The sequence below is a fragment of the Bacillus rossius genome, chromosome 6 (assembly GCF_032445375.1).
Source record: "Bacillus rossius redtenbacheri isolate Brsri chromosome 6, Brsri_v3, whole genome shotgun sequence".
Taxonomy (NCBI): domain Eukaryota; kingdom Metazoa; phylum Arthropoda; class Insecta; order Phasmatodea; family Bacillidae; genus Bacillus; species Bacillus rossius.
This window is the reverse complement of record NC_086334.1, coordinates 31,581,207-31,604,184: the sequence shown is the minus strand read 5'-3', so window position 1 is coordinate 31,604,184 and position 22,978 is coordinate 31,581,207. Positions and strand designations below refer to the sequence as shown.

General features: G+C 34.1%; 1 protein-coding gene across 2 annotated transcripts in view; it reads right to left on the bottom strand.

Annotated features, from left to right (window-relative positions):
* Positions 1-1,477: 1,477 nt before the first annotated feature.
* LOC134532980 (pre-rRNA 2'-O-ribose RNA methyltransferase FTSJ3) overlaps positions 1,478-22,978 on the bottom strand; it is a 27,271-nt gene continuing 5,770 nt past the window's right edge. The window contains exons 2-13 of one of the 2 annotated variants that reach the window (XM_063370077.1): positions 21,099-21,251; positions 18,798-19,108; positions 17,750-18,043; positions 14,955-15,221; positions 13,203-13,364; positions 11,831-11,967; positions 10,945-11,018; positions 8,783-8,946; positions 7,850-8,168; positions 5,475-5,668; positions 4,025-4,212; positions 1,478-1,788 (exon numbers count right to left, since the gene is read on the bottom strand). In XM_063370077.1, coding sequence (XP_063226147.1) covers positions 1,548-1,788; positions 4,025-4,212; positions 5,475-5,668; positions 7,850-8,168; positions 8,783-8,946; positions 10,945-11,018; positions 11,831-11,967; positions 13,203-13,364; positions 14,955-15,221; positions 17,750-18,043; positions 18,798-19,108; positions 21,099-21,251 — 2,504 coding nt within the window. In that variant the 3' untranslated portion in view covers positions 1,478-1,547. Of the gene's footprint in view, positions 1,789-4,024; positions 4,213-5,474; positions 5,669-7,849; positions 8,169-8,782; positions 8,947-10,944; positions 11,019-11,830; positions 11,968-13,202; positions 13,365-14,954; positions 15,222-17,749; positions 18,044-18,797; positions 19,109-21,098; positions 22,382-22,978 lie in introns of both variants that reach the window. The other variant, XM_063370078.1, reaches the window with a different exon arrangement.

Sequence of the window (22,978 nt, the reverse complement as noted above, 5' to 3'; positions counted from 1 at the left end):
TAAATTTATAATTGTAACGAACGTACTGGGAGTACGGCTGCGAGGTGGGCCAGTAGATCTTCCAACGATCGGGGAAGGGGGGGGGGGGGGTTTATTGACAGAGCATACCTTCGCGGATTAGCGGTCTGGCCTCGCTACCTCCTTCCGCGGTGCCTTGTCATCTACACTGAGCCCATATGGAGTGTTCTGCGGGCTCCCGAAACCGCCGCGTGGAGTGACATAACTAGAATGGCATTGTTCTGGGAGCTTCGGGCGTCGGGTCGACCCCGATGACGCCACACGTCAAAGGGGTGCGTGATCCTTCCAGAAGAGGCTGAGAGGTATAAAATCGGCGACGCCAGCCTCCGAGCCAGTGAAGTGAAGTGAAGTGAAGTGAAGTGAAGAGTGTGAGTGACCCCATGATGAGCGATAATTGGACGAACAAGCGACAGGCTTAGTGTACGGAGACTGGTGTGTCGGGGACTGTGTCGCTGCGCAAATGAGTGAGTGGTGCGGGACAGTGTGTCAGGACATGGGTGCGAATTAAGAAACGAGAGGTAGGGAGAGCCACTGTGGAGCAGAGCTCCAGTGGCAAGAACGAACTGTGAACTGAACAAAGGAGTAATTAATTTGCGATCAGAAATTTGAATGTACTTTAATTGTGTAAATATTAGTAATAAATAAAACTGTATTCAATTAATTAGGCTATCCTTTACGAGCCTGTTTTCCCACTTGTAAGAATATCTTTCAAATTAAATCAAAACTACATTTTTTTCTAAGCTACACAAGTAGCATGATTCAAATTTTACGTTAGATTTGAAGTATACATGGAAATAGGTAGTTTGATGTTATTGTGTTAGTTAGCAGAGCACCTTACATTGTCTGCTAAGAAATCTGCCCTTAACCATTTACAATAGTTTTTGCTGATTACAGAAGGTCAAATTGATGTGTGTGCTTCTAGCAGTACAAGAGCAGTGCTCTAGTGCACTCAGGCACCATTCCATTACTACCACTGAATGCAACTTGATTGCAGGAATTTTGGATCAATGTCATTGGTATTGTTGTTCTAATAAAACTTTTGAAGATAGTAATGTCCAACACAGGGCATATTCAGTGCAGAGTGGCTCATGCACCTCCCATCCTTCCTTCTGATCACAACTTATCAAGGATAAAAATATGTTTTCTGGGCAAAATATTTAGCTTGGGAATATGAGTCTCTTCTTTACAAGCTTCTGGATTCTCCAGTCAGCAATTATAAAGATTAATATATTAGGTTAAATATGAAAAATATAAATGTGTGAAAGGGCAGAGAAATACACTAGATTACAGATGACTTGATTTACTGCCACGTGTATAAAAATATGTATAGGAAAATATGTCTTGAATAAACAAAGACCCTAGCTAATGTAGTGATAGGAAATTATCTAGTCATCATAAGACACAATATTAAATATTTTAGAGTTCTTTTTAAGCCTCTCTAACTAGGAAAAAAATAACATTTTGTAACAAATCACGTTTATTTCACAAAAATTGCAAAATATTTACAAACATTTTCCGAGCACCACACACTACTTTTTGGTCCTTTTCCCCCCTGTTTTATTTTTATGACCTTTCTGCACTTTCTTCCCTTTCTTTCCTTTCTTCAAATCTATCTTTGCAAGTCGGTTGTCTTTCTTCATCCTCGGATCCACAGCTTTGAAGTGACCCTTTACCCCGGCTGGTCTGCGGATTCGTTTGCCGGTCGTGTGCTTCTTGGAGACTACGTACGTCACTTCCTTCTTCGGTGTGCTCTTTGCCTTCTTGTACAACCTGCAGATTAACAATTAGAATTTTACTGAAACATCACTGATGGCAGAAGTAAATGTCTACAGAGCTAACACGAGATTCACACTGACTATCAGCCAGTCACTTAATTTCTAAAAATTGGTTCCTCAGATGCTGAGCTACAGCACCATACTTCTGTGGCCAAGCAATAAGCAACAGCGCATACCAATCAATACCCACAGTTTAACTCATTTTCTCTACACATAAAAATGCAGTATATGAAATCATATTAAAAACTTGTAGATGATTTCCCAAAAGCTTAATGGTAATCAAAATATTATTAAATTACTCATGCTGGAACTCTTTAACATTAAAACTAATTAATATTTTTTTAAATAGAAGTATATGCACCATAAGGCATAAAAGTTGGAAATACTCAAAATTTCAACACTTTTTTATTATTTTTAAATTTGGTGGTTAAAAATGGTGATATTATGATGCTGTGCTATGCGATATTTTAGTTACTAATCATAATTTACTTAATGAGAATTTTCAACAACTATAAACCTACACTTCAGAAATGTACTTATCAATCAATCTTACATAAAGGCTAGCAAAATAATAAAGGAATCTTAAATATTTTCTAATACCTACTACAGTCAAACCTCTATCTATCGAACTCGCATGTATCAATTGTCCGTGTTTATCGTATACTTTCTACGGTCCCGGCAAAATTGCCATACAACTAAGGTTAAAAAAGTCCACTTGTACCGATGTTCGAATTATCGTTTTGTCCGCATTGATCGTACAAAATATGTGGTCCCGTCACTATAAATTATAATAGATGATCGCTTAACCATAAAGATTTTGCAGAAATAACCATTTCTTAGACAGAAACCGTCATAAAAACAGTAACGATTGTACATATACAGAAGTAAGTAAAAGTCACCTTCAATCTGCAGCCAAGTAATGGAGCACTTAAACATGAAGAAAAGACAAATGAACAACAACTTACGAAGAAATATGGATGATGTACCATAACTAAAGTACAAACCCAATTGTTATCTTATGATAATTACCATAAAAATAACTAAAGATTCTTTGTAGATACCATAATACTACAGAAGCACGACAGCTGCCACATTTGCACTATAGTTACCGTAACAACCGAGATGTATATTTACCGTGATGGAAATTTTTTTATTTATGACATATTAAAATTAAAGAACATTATTGAAGAAAAAAAAGCATGTTAAATTTTTATATGTACGGTTGGCACATGTTGCGAAGAAATAATATGATCTGAAAGAATGCAGTACTACTACGAAAAGTGAAAAGGGTACTCGTGGATTTTTAGGTTATGGCAGTCTCTCTCGTTTTTTCAGTAATATCGGCAGAAAATTAACAAGTGTATCGGAAGTCGGCAGAAATGCCGATTCAACTAAATATTAGCAAAATCGGCTTCTTCAGTACAGCTCTAAATTTGATGACATGAGTAAACATATTTCAGACTCCAGGATATTGAAAATGACTTTAATTTCCATGTAGGTTTATTGTGCGTATGTTTTTTTTTTGCAAGTGTAAATTGAATTAAGTAAAATGCTTCCATTTTTATTTTTTTTTCAACTGATTAAACTTTAATGACAAGTAACTGATATATTTCTGACACTAATTTTGAGGTTGAAATATTTTTTTCAAAATCTAAGAGTGAAGTCCACATCTATTGAATGTCCGCATCTACTGAATTTTTTTGTTGGTCCCCTGAAAAAAGATCGATAGAGGTTTGACTGTATACTTTTTGATTGCTGTAATACACAGAGAGCCAGGAAGCATAAAAATAAACAGAATTTAACTCCCAGGTTAAACTAATACTGATACTGGTCACAAATTATTTCTTACACTACCAAAGGAAATTAGTTTTGTCTTGAACTGATTTCAGATTAACCTATTTGTTTCATGATAACCTCCTTTGACTCTTAAAACTGTGATATTTACGTATTTACATAAATACCCATCTAACACCACTGATGTTGGTATAAACAGAATCGCAGTCTTCAATAACAGCTTCATAGCCCCTGTCTAGTGACAGCCCCCTGCAGAGAACTATATATTCAAACGGAGATATATGTACTAAATTATACTGGAACCATCTCCAAGCAACTACAAAAAAAAATTGTTTACCTTGTAACCAAATTTTAACTGTAAAGAACACAAATGAAAATTTTGCTAACTTTTTTTTAACTCTGTACCAATGCTCTGTTACCACCACAATGATACTTACTGCTTGATTTGCCTAGCCTTCTCTTTATCTGAAACATCAACATTATCCATGAGGGCTTCAACTTTCTTCTTAGCTCTCTCTAATCTCTTCACAGCCCTCTTCTTCTTACGAGCTTTGGCCTCTATCACCTTCTTGATTGGCCGCACATTCAACTCTTCCAACTTCTGCTTGTAATCATCTACCAATTCCTGAAAATATTATGACAATGACATACATCGTTAATCAAATCATACAAAATAAACCATTTTTTATTATACCAGTATAATTATTCTGCTACAAAGTACATTATCTTTGACAATAATAGTCGGTAAGATGCATACATAAAAATGTATTCTGGAGGAAAAAATTATTTTTAAGAGACTACTGATTTTCAGTAAACTATCACCAGTAAGGATTACATAGTATGATCTGTGTATTAGTAGTATATTTGTCTATTTCTACTATTACATAAGTTTTTACAATATTTTAACTACTATTAAATTTATTTTTTGTGCCAAATTTTTGCTACTACAATCATAGTGTAGCACACTTTTAAGGGGCTGCCTAGACAGAGGTGTATCTGTTAGTGAGGCATGATGATAAGTGTGACGTTCGCTGGTGCTTCTAGCGCGGTAAGTCCTTTAAGTGCAAGGCTCTGAACTGGTGTGCAGTCTTCTCATCGTGCATAGGACAACCATAATATTTGAATGGTGACATTAACATTATATGATGGAGAAATGAACATAAAGGTGGAATGCAAGTCCTTTAAGTGCTTTCAAGAAAATGTACTGGTTGTTTTATGCCAAAAAATTACTCTGAAAACATATCTTTTAGCCATTTTAACTGTTCTAAAAAATACAATTTAAAAACTTAACCCAGAAAAAAACTACTTATCGGCCCTCAGCAAATTCTTAAATGCTTTTCATAACAGATCCCACTTGGATATCTTGACTAGTTTTCAAAGCTCTGCGCACTGGGTATGTGCCTGGGTAGGCAGGAGCCTTAAGTCCTAAATCTAATGACTTCTCCAGGAATTCTGAATCACAGTGAGAACTTTACAAACAGATTTTTTCTTAAGAGAAAATGACTGCAACACATTTCTACTGAGTTGCATACTCATAAATACAGAGCCATTTATCTATGCAAGAGAAATCAAAAACTGTGAGTTCCTTAAAAAAAAAAAAATAACTGGGTCAAATTGGTTCATTTATATCCCCCAGTGAGTTTGTAACAATTATTCTAATATATTTTATAATTAGATAAATATTTAATAAAACATATAAAGTAGCACCCTTGTCATATTGAGGGCATGCAAAAACTGACAGCTGTAACATCCGTAAAATCTATGTGGTTACAAGTTATTCGTTTATGTACAATTCCATGCAAATCATGTAAAATAATAATAAAAAAAATTATTGACATGAAAGTTTTGTCGATAATTGCAGAATACCTATTCACCCACTCAACTCACTTTGGGGACAGGTGCTTCTTTCTTCATGTGCTGTTTCTCATCCTCCACGAACCAATCAGGCAGATGATCATCATTGAATGTGTATCGATTCCAAGCTCCGTCGATGAGGTCGCGCTTCACTTTCTTAGAACTGACTATGAGTGCTCCCAAGGCCATGCCTTCTTCATCCAACTTGCGTTTACGAACTTTCTTCCCTGAATAAATTAGAAGAAAAAAAAAATAGGGTTCAAGATCCTATCAAAACTGGGGTGATGAGAGGTGATGAGATGAGAATGAATGGGCAGGGAAAATGGAAGCATTCTGAGAAAACCCATCTGCATTGGGAATCGTACCAGGATCTCTCTGGTAGGAGGCACTTGAGCACTGAGCTCTCATGCTTCTCTAACCATCACTACCATCCCCCCAATACATATATTAGGGATAAGATCTCATGGTTTGATTTTTAGGTCAAATTAATTTTTAAAACAGGTGATTTGGAAGTAAATGTTTTTATTTTTGTATATTATCTTTATTCATATAAATAGTGAATTATTCTACAAACATGAAATTAGATCTCATTTTGACTGACACATGTTGCACTTACGCAATTACAATAGAATCATTAGTAATAACTAATAAACCTACTTCTAAAAGAACTCCTACTTAAAAAAATTTAAATTGTGCCAACATCATTAATGTAAAAAGCGTTACAAATAAAAGATGCACGCGCAATTTAAGTTTTGTTAAAATGCTGATTTATTTCAAGTTTTTAGTTACTTTTGGTGTTACATGGTGTGTTATATTGTTGTATTGACATGATTTGCCATGTTATTTTGGTTTTATTGTAATTCACCATATAATCTTGTTCCTATGTGTTAAGTATCCATAAAGTCTTTAGCTACCACATGACCTCCCCTTCCAAAAATAAGCTATTCAAGTACTACTGAAAAAAATTTACATGTAGTACTTCCTTGTGTGTACCCATACAATTAGGAATGCAGGTTTGATTGAAACTGCTGTCATGATTCAAATTTTCGAGCTCCAAGTCAGAGATTACTGTAATTGTTAGGTTTCATCTCCTAAACCTCTGTGCACAACCACGTAACGTGAAACACTACTGCTGGATTTCTTCTCCATAATTTATTCAAGTACCCTTTGTTTAGCACTGGAAGAGACCTTAGATATGTATTTTCAATGACAAATTTAAACTCGAGAAACATTTTTTAAATTGCTGACCACAGAGGAAAGATGTAAAGAACTTTTTAAGACTATGGTTTTTCCATAAATACATAAATAGTACATCCATGAAATTATTTCAATGGCATTACGAAATTCTTAGATTCTGTCTACTAATATTCTTGAATCTCCTGAATATCCTGGTAAATGTCTTGGTACCGTAAAAATTCCTACAACAAGCTGTAATTATCATCACTAATTTAAATAATCTTTAAATACCATATGAGAGTCCTTTACTATATCTTTATTTTTAAATGAAAACAAACCCCTACTTATGTTAATAAAATTAATTATATATTATGTTTAAAGTATAAAAAAAAATACATTACAGGTGTGTGTGGAGAATGGAGAATATAAAGAATTTTCCAAACAAGGAAAAAAAAATTATCATAAATAATTTCTCCTTAATCTTTAAATAATTATGACATTTAAAATTCCAAGTTATTTGAATATGGATACAGCAAAATTCTGTTATAAAGTTTCTCAAAGCACAAAAATTTTGTTTTTTAAAATGTAAAACTAACTAAAATGGTAAAATTTTATGTATTAATAGATAAGTTCTAAATTTTGTACATATATTTATGAAATTTATTCAAGTGGGATTTTAAGAAAAGGTGGCCACAAAAATATTATTTATAAATATCAAGGACATTGCAAGGATCAAAGTTGTGTTTTTGAGGTTCAGTACATAAAAGAAAAACAATGAAAATAATTTAAAGCATGAACATATATCAAAATACTAACATCCACTAAAAGTTTTAAAAGAAACCTTTAACCTTAACACTGTTTTGAACACAGCAATGTGTGGACACATACATGTACCAATACTGAAATAAAGAAATGCACATCACACATGTATCAATATCTCTGTTATTGCTTATCACAGACACACAGCTCAAAATAAAACATTGATTGAATATAATATTTAATCACGCTATGGGACAAAATAACTTTATTAAACCAAAAAATTCAAGCACATTTCCCGATTTTCCAAGGACAGATAAAATTCAAGGACAATTTCTTTTCAAGGATTTAATAAAATAGTGGTCACCAGGTGGTTTTACTTAATTTACACAAGCATTCTTATTGTAATCTTGCCTGGTGGGAAATCAAAAGCAATTAACAGTTAAATCCTCTAGGGATGAAAAAAAGCCACTTACCTTCATTTTTTGGGACAACCTCAAATCCTTCTTTGCCACCAACTTTTTCTTTTTTCTTTTTATTATTCTCTTCTGTGGAATGCTGGCCCAAATGTTCCTCTACATCATAATCACTATCCTCGTCTGTATCAGAATCACTTTCATAGTCACTGGATTTGGCTTTCCTTTTGTTGGAAATGTTTTCTTTTCCTCTGCCTTTTTCTTCATGTTTTCTTGTTGTCTCTTCCAGAAGTTCAACACCTTTTCTTTTACAATCTTCAACCATTTTGTCCAGTTCAAAATCTTCATCTTTTTCATCCTCCAAATTTTTGAAAACATCCTGTAAATAAAAATTGAATGTTGGTTTAAAATAATAACAAAGGACTGAAAGTATATGAATTTATATAGATTATATTACATTATATACAGTATCAGTCAGATACTAAACATGAAGAAATACTAGGTATGATAACGTTCTAAAGCCAGCTGATTATAGAGTTTTACACAGACTGTTAAACACTGTGTGTAACTGGGCCTGTATCAATTTTTTTTAACGATTTGTCAACTCTACAACTTATTTTAATTTTTTTATGCTTACAATAAGTAATTATTAAAAAAACTAAATTTTAATTTCAAATTTATACCTAAACTTTGATTCAACATGATGGTGCTGTGACATCACTTTCTAGAAATCAGCTTTACAGCATGTTTTAAGTTTTAATTAAAAAAAAATGGGAAATAAGCCATTTTTGTGAACCAATGTTGACCAAAAATAGCTTCTCATTAAAAATAATAATAAAAAAGTTCTTTCAAAAAATGTGGGTAATACATATTATTACTGTACTTTATATGAACAATGAAAGAACCAAAAATCATGGCAATCTGAGACATCAAAGTCAGATCACTGGTTGATTTGACATGGAATCACCCCCAAAAACAGATAAGCAAGCAAACCTTTTCAAACCACAGCTCAGCTTTGTGGGATTTCTTTTCTTTCTTGCTACGCTGATCTAAATCTGTTATCAAAGGATGATCTTCATTTGCTGTGGTGTTTGTTTCTCCACGATGCTTCTTTTTAGACTTGGATTCCACTTCACTGTCATCCTCATCACTCAAACCTACAACAATTCCCAATAAGAGAAAATGCTACTCAATAACTGGGTACCACATACCAATGAACAAATACACCAAAGAAACTAACACCATAAAATAAAAATGCAGAAAGATAGGAAGTTAATTTATTTTTTCAAAACAAAATTAGACACATAACTGTGCAGTATACAACTAAAAAAGGTCACAGTAAACGAGGACATGAAAACAACTAACTAAATAAAACTCTTAAAAAATTTAGGATGCAAGTGATTATTCAAAAACCAAAATCCCTTTTTGATGTGTAACATCATTTCACACGGTACACAGTATTTCATACGAGTTATTTTGTGAATGGAAGAATGAATGGAAATGTGTAACCACGTGCTGCCATCTGAGAAAGTCTCAGAAATCTCGAAAAGACGGTGGACCCATGTGATTCATCCGTATATGTTGCTTTCGTGAACATAGCAAAATTTACACAGCGCATAGGTATTAAAAAATAAAACTTTATAATAGTACAATATGCTTTAATACTTATGTTATAATTTATAGTCATAAAAAGAAATAATGACCACTTAAAAAATGTTAGAATCTTGGCATTATTACCCTTAGTTAAAATTGAAATGTAGAGATAGCACAGCGTTCATCATACTGCAGTGTCACAACAAATCGTTAGCTTACATATACATATTTTATTTTGAATAAAAGAATTTTTGATTAAATTTTTACTGTTAAATCTTAATGTCTAATCAGCTCAATAAGATTCAGATTTATTTTTTTATATACATATTACTGTTAACAGCAAAGTCTGTAGATAATGGTTTCTTTTTTCACGTACAAAAACAATAAATATACTGATGTACAGTGAAAGGTCTTTTAATCCAGTATATCCGGGACTACAGCCATGCTGGAGTATTATCGAATGCCAATACAGTTTCAATGGGAATACCAAACATCAAATGTAACCCACTAGAAAACAGGAACTCTATACTGAAATGAAAATGAACAGTAAGGATAAACTTTCAGTGAACTAAACAGGCAGGCAGCGCAGTAATGCACCCCGGCAGCTAAGGTTATCATCCGGAAACCACCTGAAAACATCTGAACACTAGTGGCTTGATTGGCGCTGGGTTACCGAATATGCCCAAACATAGACCTTTCACTGCACCATTGTTTACCATTTTGTGTGACAGGGGAAAGAACAGAACTTCAACGAAAATAGGCAATTAGCAGAGACAAGATTATACGGTGAAAAGTATGTTAATACACCAAAAAGAACCAAAATGAAAAGAAAAATAAATCATGAAATAATCAGCATATGTAATCAAAACTCAACTCAAATTACAAAACCCTAACCTAATAATATCTCGAATTCAATGAATGTAAATTATTTAGCATGAAATAAATACCAAAATATGTACTAAATAGGTCAGAGAAAATTATATTGCAACTGTTATTAGTAACTAATTTTTACATTTTGCCATTGGTACATTTTTCAAACACACAAATACTTGCTGAGATATTTTTATTGTTCCCATAGTTAGACATGCTTACTACAAATTATTATATTGTAAAAGTAAGTATCACTGAAGTAAGTGTTGAAAATCATACTATCTTTATGAATAAACAAAGTTCATAAAAAATAAAAAATCTCTTTGTTTTTAAAAACTAAATTGGCCTAAATATCAAACCGTAAATAGTAATTAGGAGAAAAATGAAGTTATTATTAGGGCTTAAGTCTTGTTGACCTAACAGACCTCAAAGAAGGAAACCCACACATATCAAGGATACTGGGTGAGAAATAGATTGTAACCAATACAAAGGAATTAGACTAATTAGGATTGCCAGTCTGGCCTCTGGAATGGGGGTTCAGGCTAAATTTGTACAAAGTATTCATAAATAAAAACACCAAATAATGTACAATGTTGATTTGTATTCCAGTCAAATATAAAACGATGGAAGAAATGTTAAAAACATCACATTACACATAGGTAGCAATAAAAAAAAATTGTGCAAAATCTTACCAAGCCCTTCTGCACCACTGTCAGAGTCTTCATATTCCAAACTCTCTAAATCACTTTCATCTGATCTGTAGTACCTACAATACAACAATAAGTATACAAACATTGTTAATTAACAAATTGTAATTAATGTGTACACACAAAAATACTTAGCTTAAATACAGAACACTTAGTCAATATTTTTTTGTAGGGAAAGTCAGCAAAGTAATTTTTTTTTTTTGCTGTGTTTTTCAGAGTAGATAGTACAAGGTGGAGAAAGATTTCGAGTCACCTGTTAGAAGATGTAGTTCTCGAAGGTTGTTAAGTAGCAAGGTAATGGAGTTCTGGGAATCATGACCAAACTTAATGTTTAAGGACAAACAAACATCACTAATTACGTGCTAGCTGCTCAAAGGTTTGGCACGACTCAATGTCATGCTACCTTTGGTGTTGAGAGACATTGTTCATGCCCTTCTTAAATATTATCTGAAATAAATACTGCATTTGAATAACAAATGGTCCGATGTTTCCATATAATATCACTAAAGAATCATAACAAATATTCCAACCTGTTAAACTAAATGTTAAACTATGTACCTATGTGGTATACCTGTTAAAATTATATTGACATTTGATAATATGGAAAAATTGCTAATTGGGAAAGGTCAAGTCCTAATGATGTCTGCTTGACAACTTTGAGTACGACTAAAAGGTTGTACACAAACTAAAAGCAAATTATCATATTGCCTACCAATTATAACCATGCCAACCAAGCCATTATTTTTTGGTAAAAACAAAAAAAAATACAAAAAAAAATCAAATTTCCTAACATATCACTAAATTAGACCGAAACATTTGTACGCAGCTTAAGTTAAATACAGACACTCCCATGAAGGTTGGAGACACTCACTTGCCAGAACTATCTAAGTGATCGTCGCCATCTATCTCGAAGTGAACAAACTTTTTCTTTGGAGCAGCCTCGTCGTCGGACTCTGGGTCGGACACAGCTACTTCATCCGGGGTCTGCTCCACCACCTTGTCCAAATCCTGTCACGGAAACAGAGGAGATCACCAGTACATGGAAGTGAAAACACATCACAGGCTACAGCTTCTTTTGAAATATTATTACATAATTTAAAATCCTATAAGTTACAATTATAATTTTAATTTTGTGCCACAACTCAAATTCCACACTAAAAGAGAACATAACAGTGAATGCATATGATAAGTTCCAAGTTTTTCTGAGAAAACTCAATTTTATCCAGTTTTAATCAGAAGACTTCAGCCCCCAAAAACCCGTCTTTGGATCTGCCTCTGAACGGACTTGCCTCCCGGCTCCTGTTTCACACCTCCAACTTGGAAATTAATGTAAATAAAATGCACAGGGTTCTGCGACCTTAAACGAACAGCAAATTTGTGTCATCAATGTGAATGATTGATTCCTGTTATGTGTACTGTTTCTGAATGTTCTACATCACTACATCTATTGCATGTGCCCTACATTTTTAATTTTAAATCTTACCGTATTTCCATACTTATTTAAAAATAACAATCACAAATTTTCAGGTGTTATAAATCAGTATGGTGCTAGGAGAAATTATTTTATACTTTTTAGACCATTTTAAAAATGTGGTATATTCATTTTTTTATTTAAATAGTTATTTTCTGCTTTTTAGTCTTGTGTGTGTGAAATTTCACAGTCAATTTTAAACATCTTAATTAGAGGCTGGAAAAATGTCGGCGCAATACTATAGGATACAATTCAATCAAAAGCTACACATCATGAAGATTTAATTGGCTAGGATCTTCATTGGGTCTGCCATCTGCAATCAAAATAGCTTTGCACATTTCAAGTCAATTCAAATCATTACAGCTTAAAGTAATAAACCAAGTTGGAGGACCAAGACAATGAATAAGTGAAATAAATTCTTAGTGAGCTGTTATTTATATACATTAAATAGATTGTCTGTCTGTTTTTATCCAGTTCAGAGCTATGTTCTGAGCTATCTCCAGCTCATCGGGAAGTTAGTTTAAAATTGACTGAAAAATTGGTACCAAACAGACTAACAGACAGACAAGAAAGCGAGTTAATAAAAACGTGGTAAAATTGAAAAGTTTTTAGTTTTGCATAATTTTAAAACCCACTTAAATCATTTTAATTTTATTCAGTACTTATTTAAATATGTAGAGTACCAAAAAATATTGTAGAGCACCTCAAAAGGTTACTTCAGAATCAAACCACTGACAACAAGGAATTTGTAGATCATTACGACTCTTATTACCTTTATGGTTGGAACCTGACTCAAGCTAAACATTTCATCTCCTTCAAGTTGAGGCCCTTCATCACCACGAAGCACCATCTTCAGATTCAGACGATCCTGTAACTTCTTTCGCTCCTTATTCACTAGCTTTCTTTTACGTTTCAAATCCCTTCTTTCTTCCTCCTTAAAAATCACAAAATAAACTAGTCAGTACAATACACGTTTTGTGAGATGTAAATTTAAGACTAAGAAATCAGTGGAGAAAAAGCAAACAAGAAATACTTTAAACTTTCTCATAAGTTCTCTCTAATATATGTATTTTATCTTTTAACACTACAATAATATAACATATTAAGAAGGTTTTACTGTACAATATAAATGGGCAGCATTCTAACAAGAATTTAAATAATGAACAAAACCAGACTTTCACAGCAAGCTTACATGCATAATGAAGTTGATGACTGCTACTTCGAATATGTTGAATGAATGCAAAATGCAGTACAACTACCCTTACAAGTACCCTTACTTACGCTAGTCATATATATATATAAACACTTGAAGACATATTTGTAGGGTGCAGAGGACAATTTAAGTACCCCAAAATATTACTTTTTGGGGTTAAGTCTGTTTACTTTGAAATGGTCTTGTAAAAATAAAATAATTTACAAATAAAGTTTGTAGATTTATATTTTTCATGGCTGCAATTCTACAACGCAGTAACATTTACATAAAAAAATAATGTTCACACAAACTTCTCAAACATTTGTTCATTACTTGGGCACAATATAACTTACAGTTCGTTAAAGAAAGTCCCATGGTCGCTTGCGACGCACGGTACAAATGGCCGAGAGACCACTTTCTGCTCAGTGTGGCCACAGATTTACCAAAAAGGCTCCAACTGGGCCTACGATGCAGCCTGTGGTTGAAAACTTCTAATTGCAAAACTGCCTGAAATTATGTCCCTCAGCAAGGTCGGGACCATAGACGTGAAATTATTTTCTTTGCTACATTAAAACATTAATTTAACAAATCACCACCCACACTTGCTCACATTTGCCCAAGTGATGACTAACATGGTGACAAACGAACACAGCTTTTTGTTCCAATGGGACAAAAACATTACACTCGTGATGCCATTAACAACCAATCACTGAGTAGCCTAAAATTTTGAACAATGACAAAACACTTTTTGGCTATGAAAACTGACCCTTATATTTCCCATGCCCAAAATACTTCTGTCTCTCGCTAATGCTTATGCAACTGGCAAAACTATTGCATCAGCCATCTTTCAAAACCAAGGATCACAGCAAAAAATACAAAAGAAAAGTACATGAACACACATAAAACTTAAATGAGTAAGAGAAATTAAGTAAAAGTATCTTCACACCTTTTTTTCAAAATAATGTAAACGAACAGAATTATTAAAAAGCATCAAATTAATGGGAAGTATGTTCATAAAACATGTTGCAATTGCATGAATAAATCTCAAAAGAATAAACAAATGTTATTTACAAAATGATAGAAAATCTTTTCAATGTATTAATTCTAATAATAAAAACCAAATTAATGTTCAGTACTGATTTAAATAGTGAGAAGGGTGGTAATCTAGGTTGCTACAACTGGAAGACATTTTTTTTACAGAAAATACCACCCTCTGTGTCTATGACAGCAATAAATAAGTTGATATAGTGTATTAATAATTTATAGCAACAAAGTACATTAAAAATCTGATTTAAAGGTAACGAAAAATCAAATTGTCACGTAGGTACTTACTTGCAACTGTTCTATTTGTTTTGATACATCATCCAATTCTTTATCATCTTCATCAACTTTCTCTTCCTTTTCTTCATTGTCTACGTTTGAATCAGACAAGACCTGCTTCTCATCCTTCACTTTTTCTTTTTCCTGCCGCATTGCTTTCCACCAGTTCATCAGCAGTCGCAAGTCTTTTCTCCCCAGCACTTTGATGTCCTTGCAACACTCTTTGAGTTCAGGAGTCGTGAGAGGATGATTTATTATATCCTTGTCATCGAAGACAATCTGAAAGAAAGGACATATTTCATAGGATTAATTAAACATCCTGTAGTTTATTCATACACTTGATATGCATTCTCCAACAGCTTCCCATACACAAAATATAATTATTTTATCACTCCCAAAACATACAGAATACCTTAAAAGAAATAACATTAAAGCCCATGTGATGTATGGGCAGACTTGACAACTGCCCAGTAACAGCTAAGCTAACATATGTATATGTATTAGTTTGTTTGATAGGTAGCAAGATTTTATGGTTTTACTTTTAGTCCAATTTCATTTTTAAATCAGAGGATTTTGGTGTTATTACTTTTATTTTTATAAATATGTTTTGTAATACTACAAAAAAAAAAGTAAAATTTATATGCTGAATTTTTACGGTAAAATAATTTTTAATAAATTGGTCTAAAACACACACACATCGAGAATTAAAAATAAAGCAATTTTACTGATAAAAGCACTGGTACAATTTTTTGTCAGGAAAAAACGACATTCCTTGAATTTTAAACATTAAAAGATTTACGCATTATTTACGACTTGAATTAAATTTTAGTTAAGTGCTACTTAATTCCATGATACAACTAGCATTTAGGTGCATTTCAGTTTTATGCAACGTTCTGACATTCTTTTCTGTGTTATTTTGGTTTTATCGTGATTCGCCATGTAATATAGTCCCTACTGATTGGGTATAAGTATATAACATTGGAGGGTTACACACAGAAGCTTAAGCTCCAAGATTACAGTGGACTCAGTGCATCATGCCGGGCTGCTGGGATTGAACCCACGACCCTTGCCCCACGAGCGGCAATGCATTAGCCACCGAGGACCCTCACAACTTACTTTTAATACTTAAATTGCAAAATTTACATTTCATAAATTTTTTCTCAAGTAATATATTATTTATCTGTTTTATTAAAAAAAAAATTACGTTTGAGATAGCTAATAATTTTTTTTTTTAATTTACTGTTTCCACGACATCACGCCCATTTCAACAAACATAACGACAGAACCAACTCTCAGTTTCACGACTGTACCAATTCTCCATCAATGTGAATGAATTGTATACGTACAATTAAATATAATTTTAATAAAACTAAGCTATGAGACCCACTAATATCAAACAACCAATTTGCAAATTAAACAATTATCATTGAATTTGTATATACAGCGAAACCCCTTATTTACGTTACCGTTATTTACGTTTTCCCGTTATTTGCACTATATTCTTCAGGTCCCGTTTGGTTCTCATATAGTCCAATACAATACTTTCCCGCGAATTACGTCTCAAAAATCGAATCAATCCCGCTATTTACGTCACGTAACAACCATAAACAACCAGAAAATACCGTGGAGCTAGTAGGCAATGAACATTTTAAATAGCAAAATATACATATTTTATAACATGAAAAGTTGCTTTTATTTCTAAACATGTAATAATTTAAGCCTAGGCGTGTAAAAGTACGAGTAATTATAGCAGGAGACAATCTAAAATGCACGAGGGAAAAACGTAAACATGAATGTACAAACATCGCTGCTTGTAAGTTCTGATACTGTATTTATGTCACAACTTAGCCGAAATACTGGTACGAGACATAAACTTCACAAGATAAAATGAGCGGTTTCTTGGTAACTGTTTTATACGTCTTTTATAATTTGGGAAGTATTGTACAGTTGACGCCATATGTTTTAAACTAACCATTTATTTCTGGGGATCGTAAATAATTAATTATTGGTATCAAGACATCATGATAAACGTAAACTTGAACATGTCACGGCAGCGAGAAAACTGGTGCGTATACCAATAAACTGGTATTAGAACTGGATAAAATTGGTACACGGGAGGTGGAGCTTATATTTTTTTCCGCTAAGCTCGCATCTATTGGTTGGCGGCTGATGGCGTCATGAGTCTGGGCGGAGCATAGAGTGCGCATGCGCCGCCGCGTCGTTACAGCAGCTGACCGAGTACAATGACCTTTCTCCGCGTTTGGCGCGCTATTGACGGTAAATATTCATCAATTTGCGGCCTTTTCTTAAAAAATTTTTTACTGTGAGCAATGTGTATGTAGCCCGTATTTGTTATAAACCCTGCCGGTTGCAACTGTATTTATAATTTGGAGAGGCAAATAATCTCCTTGAACAGCTAAAAAAGCAAGCAGAAGAAAATTTAAAATTTATTTTTTAGGAAGTAATCAGAAAAACATTTTGGCTTTCATTCTTTTTTTATTTTTGTCAAATGTGGTAAATTAATAATTGATTAAATACTAAAGTAAAATTTGTTGTTAGTGTGTTTGTACCTGCATTGTAGTATGTACTATTAAACAAAAGGAAAAAAATTCTAAATAAGGTAAACTGTACTCCTTTTTATACTTTTCCCTTTATTTACACTTTCCCGCTTTTTACACTTTTTTACTTTGTCCCCATGAAAAGTGCAAATAAGGGGTTTTGCTGTACCTTTTACATTCATACAAAGAGAAAATCCAAACATGAAATTTTTGACAAAGTAGCACATGTCAAAAGTTATTGTGACGTACCTCCCAAGCACCCTGCAAAGCTTCCACAACATTTTCCTTCGCCAGGAACTCAGATGCCGGCAACGAGTGATGCAGCGACGTTATGTTATCCGGGTAACCTTCCGCCTTGGCCTTTTTCTGTTTCTCAGGGTGAAACACGCTGAGCTTGTTTTTTGACTCCACGTTCAGTTCCTCGAAAACATACTTGGGATCCAGGAACCTGGAATCCAGTTTGTCAGGAGCTCGGTAGTACTGGCAGACAACGAATATCTCGGCCGATTCTGAACGAGATGCTTGTGGCTTTGTAGCATGCACCTGAGGGTAAAAAATAAAAATTCAGAACATTATTTATACGGGACTGATTTATTTTTGTTCAGCAAAATAATAGTAAGTCAATAACAATATCTCTAATTAAAAAAAATTACATATTACACATCAATTTCAATTCCCCAAAGAAATTCAATATTTTTTTTTTCCTTCTACAACAATATGCAGGTTCTTAACAAAAGAATATGACATACTCTACCATTGCAAGTTAAAAATTAAAAAATAATAATAAAAAAGCAATGGTAATAATTAAGGAATGAATTTTTCATAGCCTTTACTTTTAAATTTTAACAACTATACAAGTAAAATTCATGGTTTAGAATGCTGAGATTTTAATTCAGATAATTAAGTTGAAATTTAAGTTTCTCATTGAAAACTAACAGCGCTGACAAAGTGGTAAGTTCCCGACTGATTTCAATCACAACGGCACAATTTTAACACACTGTAAGAATCATCACACAATTATAGTGACTGAGTACAACATAAAAGCTTTTCAAGGATCGCATTCAAGAGAAATGCAGGGAAGAAGTGGATGTTAGTACAGGTACTAAGGATAACACGACCAAGCCAATTTATTTTTAATTGACTAATGTAAAATTAAGTTTTTACTTCACATTATTGACCTATTAATAACCAACCCAAAATAAACTTGAATTTTTTTTTTTTTTTAATTTTTAAAATTATTTTACCACCCAGAGAAAATTTTGTCTACATTAAAGAAAGGAAGAGAGCGTAGCAGTACCTTCTTGAACAGCTGTTTGAAAACCCACGTCAGGGCGTGGTAGTCCTTGGAGCGGAACACCTTGGTGACGAACCAGCCGCCGGGCCTGAGGAAGCTGGTCGCCAGCTTGAGGGCGGCGAGCGCGAGGGTGGACTGCTGGTAGGCGTCGTGCAGCCAGTTCTTGCCCACGTTGGGGGCCCCGTCGTTGAGGACGACGTCTGCCTTCCACGTCTGCAGCTCCCTCTGCAGCCGCACGCGGCACTTGTCCGTGGTGATGTCCTCCTGGATGCTGATGCATCCCGGCACCGGCTTGATGGGGTACAGGTCCACCCCTGGCGCGACGCAACAAGGGGAGGTAGGCTCGGCAAGAGATTGGTATGGTCAGGGGCGTAGCCGGGGGGGGGGGGGGGGGGGGGGGAGGGGTGTTTAGGGGTTCAAACCCCCCATTTAGCACCAAATCTTTAATTAATTTCTTATTCATCACTCAAACAAATTTCATATTAAAATTAATAAAATTTTTACCATTACAATTTTACAATATTTAAATTTAAGAGTACCGAAAACTGCTAAAATAGCACTATTTTACACCTTAAAAATCCAAATTTTCCGGGGGAAGACCCCCGGACCCCCCCCCCCCCCCCCGCTTTAATATGGGGGGGGGGGGGGGCATACTTCTTAACACCCCCCCCATACACAAATCCTGGCTATGCCACTGGGTATGGTCCATATGCAGACAGAGGAAAAAAGACAGGCTGACCAGGAAAATGATAAAAGAGATGAAGTACAGGGGAGATGAGAAGAACATAACAGAGCGAAGGAGGAGGAACAGTGAAGTGACAAAGAGGAAAATGGAGGCATTTCACTTTTCCGACCCGGCCGTTAGCCGGAAGCAGTTGAAGATGTCGGTTGACTAAAATAAATGCCACCGACATGTTCGCAGTTTTTTTTAAAAACTAGTGTATCCTCTGTCAGACCCTGCATAACTTATCCGCAATAATTTTTTGAGTAAATTTTTATGTACCTAATTACATCTTCACTGTCATTCTCCATGCTTCCTCTATGCGAATATTTGGGCATGAATCCCATGTTTCATACTCGATTAGTGTCTGACTAGTTTACAGTTTCCCTCAACAAACTAGCGAACATACTGGTACTATCTCTCAAACTAATTATTACAATTAATGAAAAATGACGACTGCTTCTTTTATGCACAAGATTTGTAATAAATGTTTCACATATTCAATACTGCTGATATTTAATCCTAGGTCCGAAGTTAGCCAACCTATGGTATAAATCCCTCTGGGTAAAAAAAAGCCATTTTTGAATCATTATACATTTGTATTTACCTTGTCATCATGGTTACTTTATTTATTTTGCTTTGTCATAGCAGATTACACTCTTGGTGAGAATCATTATGTTGCTTTTCCTACAATTACCATCAACATCTTCTGAATGGGAATAGCACACAAAGGAAGAATGCTGATACAAATTCCTTTCCTCTACTCTCCCATGCTCTTCACCCCTGTACTAACAGCTAATAAGATTCTGGGCCCATACCACACAACAAGATGCCTTGGCACTTACAACTTACCTGTTTATCAAACACAGAAATATTTAATGAGCTTATTAAAACACTTCTTAAATTATTGATGAATAATATATCAATAAATAAGGTTAAACACTTATTTTATATCATTTTACACGTGGAGTATATTGACTAGCTACACTCATTACAGTGTTTATTTAAATTATTATCATGTTATCTTTGTATTACATGACTTGTCCAATACAATTGTTTGAACTAACACAAACTAAAATCATCTAACTTATTAAAATAAACAACCATTTAAAGTTAGGTTTTTACTTTTAGTATGCTGTGGCCTCATATTAAAATATCATTTTCAAGAGTCAAGTGACTTGTATGCATTCACCAAACAAGGTGAAAAACTACAAAATTAGAGTAATCCAGAGAACTACTTATTATAATAGGCCGCCACCACCATGATAACCACTCGTCTCTCGCAGAATTTTTCAAACATGGGAAATATAGAAGACGTTGATGTGGGCTAGTGATTTTTCTGTGTACTTCTAACCACCCCACCAAATAAGTTGTGACAACTCCACATCCAAGACCCACTTCAAGTCGTTTAGTCATCAGTGGGTCGTGAATGTCAGGTCAGCCTCTCACCCAGAGAGCAGCTGGCCCCAATTCGAGCCCAAGATGCTGTTCGTCAGCTCCGACCGAGTGTAAATGGCACACGGAACAACACAAAATTACTAATGAAAGATCTAATTAGTAAAAAAAAAATTTAATGTGTTTACCTATGACGATACTGGAAACTGGCATGCTTTGTTTGGCAACCTGCATCCAGCCTCCCGGTGCAGCACACAAATCGACGCATACTTGTGATTTCTGAAGAAACTCAAACTTGCGATTCAGCTGTATCAGTTTGAAGGCAGCTCTGGACCTGAAACCTTAAAACATGCACAAGTCCATCATGTACAGTGCCTAATTTCAGCAAAAAAAAGTCTAATTGAATGTACTAAGCTATCAAGTTTTGCTTTTAGTATGAAGAAACTGAATCCCTATAAAATAAATTAACCGAAAACAATTATATTGTGACATAAAGGTTATTAATAACACAGTAAATCCCAGTTAATAAGTTTCTCAAGGTACTTAAAAATCTAAACTCATTACAATTGTGCCGTTGTGATTGAAATCAGTCGAGAACTCTAATACATTGTAAATATCACACAATTATTGTGACTCTGAGAACAACATAATAGCTTTTCTAGGATTATATTCAAGAGAAATGCAGGGAAGAAGTGGGTGTTAGTACATGTACTGAGGGTAAAATGACTAAACCAATTTATCTTTATCTGACAATTGTAAAATTAAGTTTTTTAAATAACATTATTGACCTAAAAGCTCAAATGCTTAATTTTTTAAACTTATTAAGCAGGAAATCTTTAAGTAGGATTTTCTTAAGAGTGTTTTACTGTACAGTAACACCTCGACTTATGCTGCCCTGTCTTTAGCAAATCCAGAGTTAGGCAAATTTTAAATCTTGTGAATTTGTTTGTCTTTTGTTTAAAAATCTTGTGACTCTCGATTCTCCACTCCATCCACACTACTTACTGTTAGTATGCTACAAAGAAATTTTGTGTGAGGAAAAAAAAAATCCTTGATACATCAGACAACTTTGGTAGATTAAACGTATTCTATGTCAAAATAACGTCTGTTTACGTTTTTGCAATTCATAATAATTTGTTGTAATTTTTAAGATTTTATTACACTTTTTTCTTCTAAATTATTGTTTTCTTTAGTTTCCGGTCCCAATTAAACATAATTTATATTAGGTTTACTTATGCAAATTCGACTTACACGGTTATCACTCAGTCCCACTATTGTGTAAGTTCAAGGTATTACTGTATTCAGAAAAAGCATGTTTTCAAATTCAAACTAATACCACTACTTCCCAATAGCAATCAAAAATCTATGCCACTCTGCTTCCTGATGCGCAAATGGAGTGAGCATAGGTAGGCTATATCCATCTACCATATGTGTTATCCCTTTTTTCTCCTTACTGATTAGATAATTTAACCTTCGACACATCACGTGGGGTCTTTCTGGACCCCACGAAAATGTTTCACTTCGTAGCATTCATATGTTTAGCCTGTGACTTATGTTATTTTAGGACATTTCTTTAAAATGTGTTTTAGGTGCTTTGTTCAAATTCTGGAAATGTTTGGTTTCAAAATATCTGTGTAATAAATATTTTAACTTTAAGTCTCTTTCACAGTGCACTTGGGGTCTTTTGTACCCCCACTCAAAGATAACTTATATCTAATGTATAAAATTAATTTTCAAAAAATTTATCTTTATATTATTGCTTGAGACAACGGAGCTAGAAATAACTCTACTGGCAGTTCCTAAATGAGTAAACAGATAGCGCTAATGGTATCCTCTTGGCGCATCAGCTATCGCAACTGCTCGGCAGTTGTATTTGTACCCATGAGTTTTGTTGCGTGGAGCGATTGTGTTACTAGTTTTGAACTATCATTATTTAGCGTTATATTTTACAAGTTGTGGAGACGTGATTATAAAATTGCATATTCTTTAGGAACAATATATTCCACGAAACATGAATCGTAAAAGAAGAATATAGAAAAACATAAAATATGGATGAAGAAATTATGTA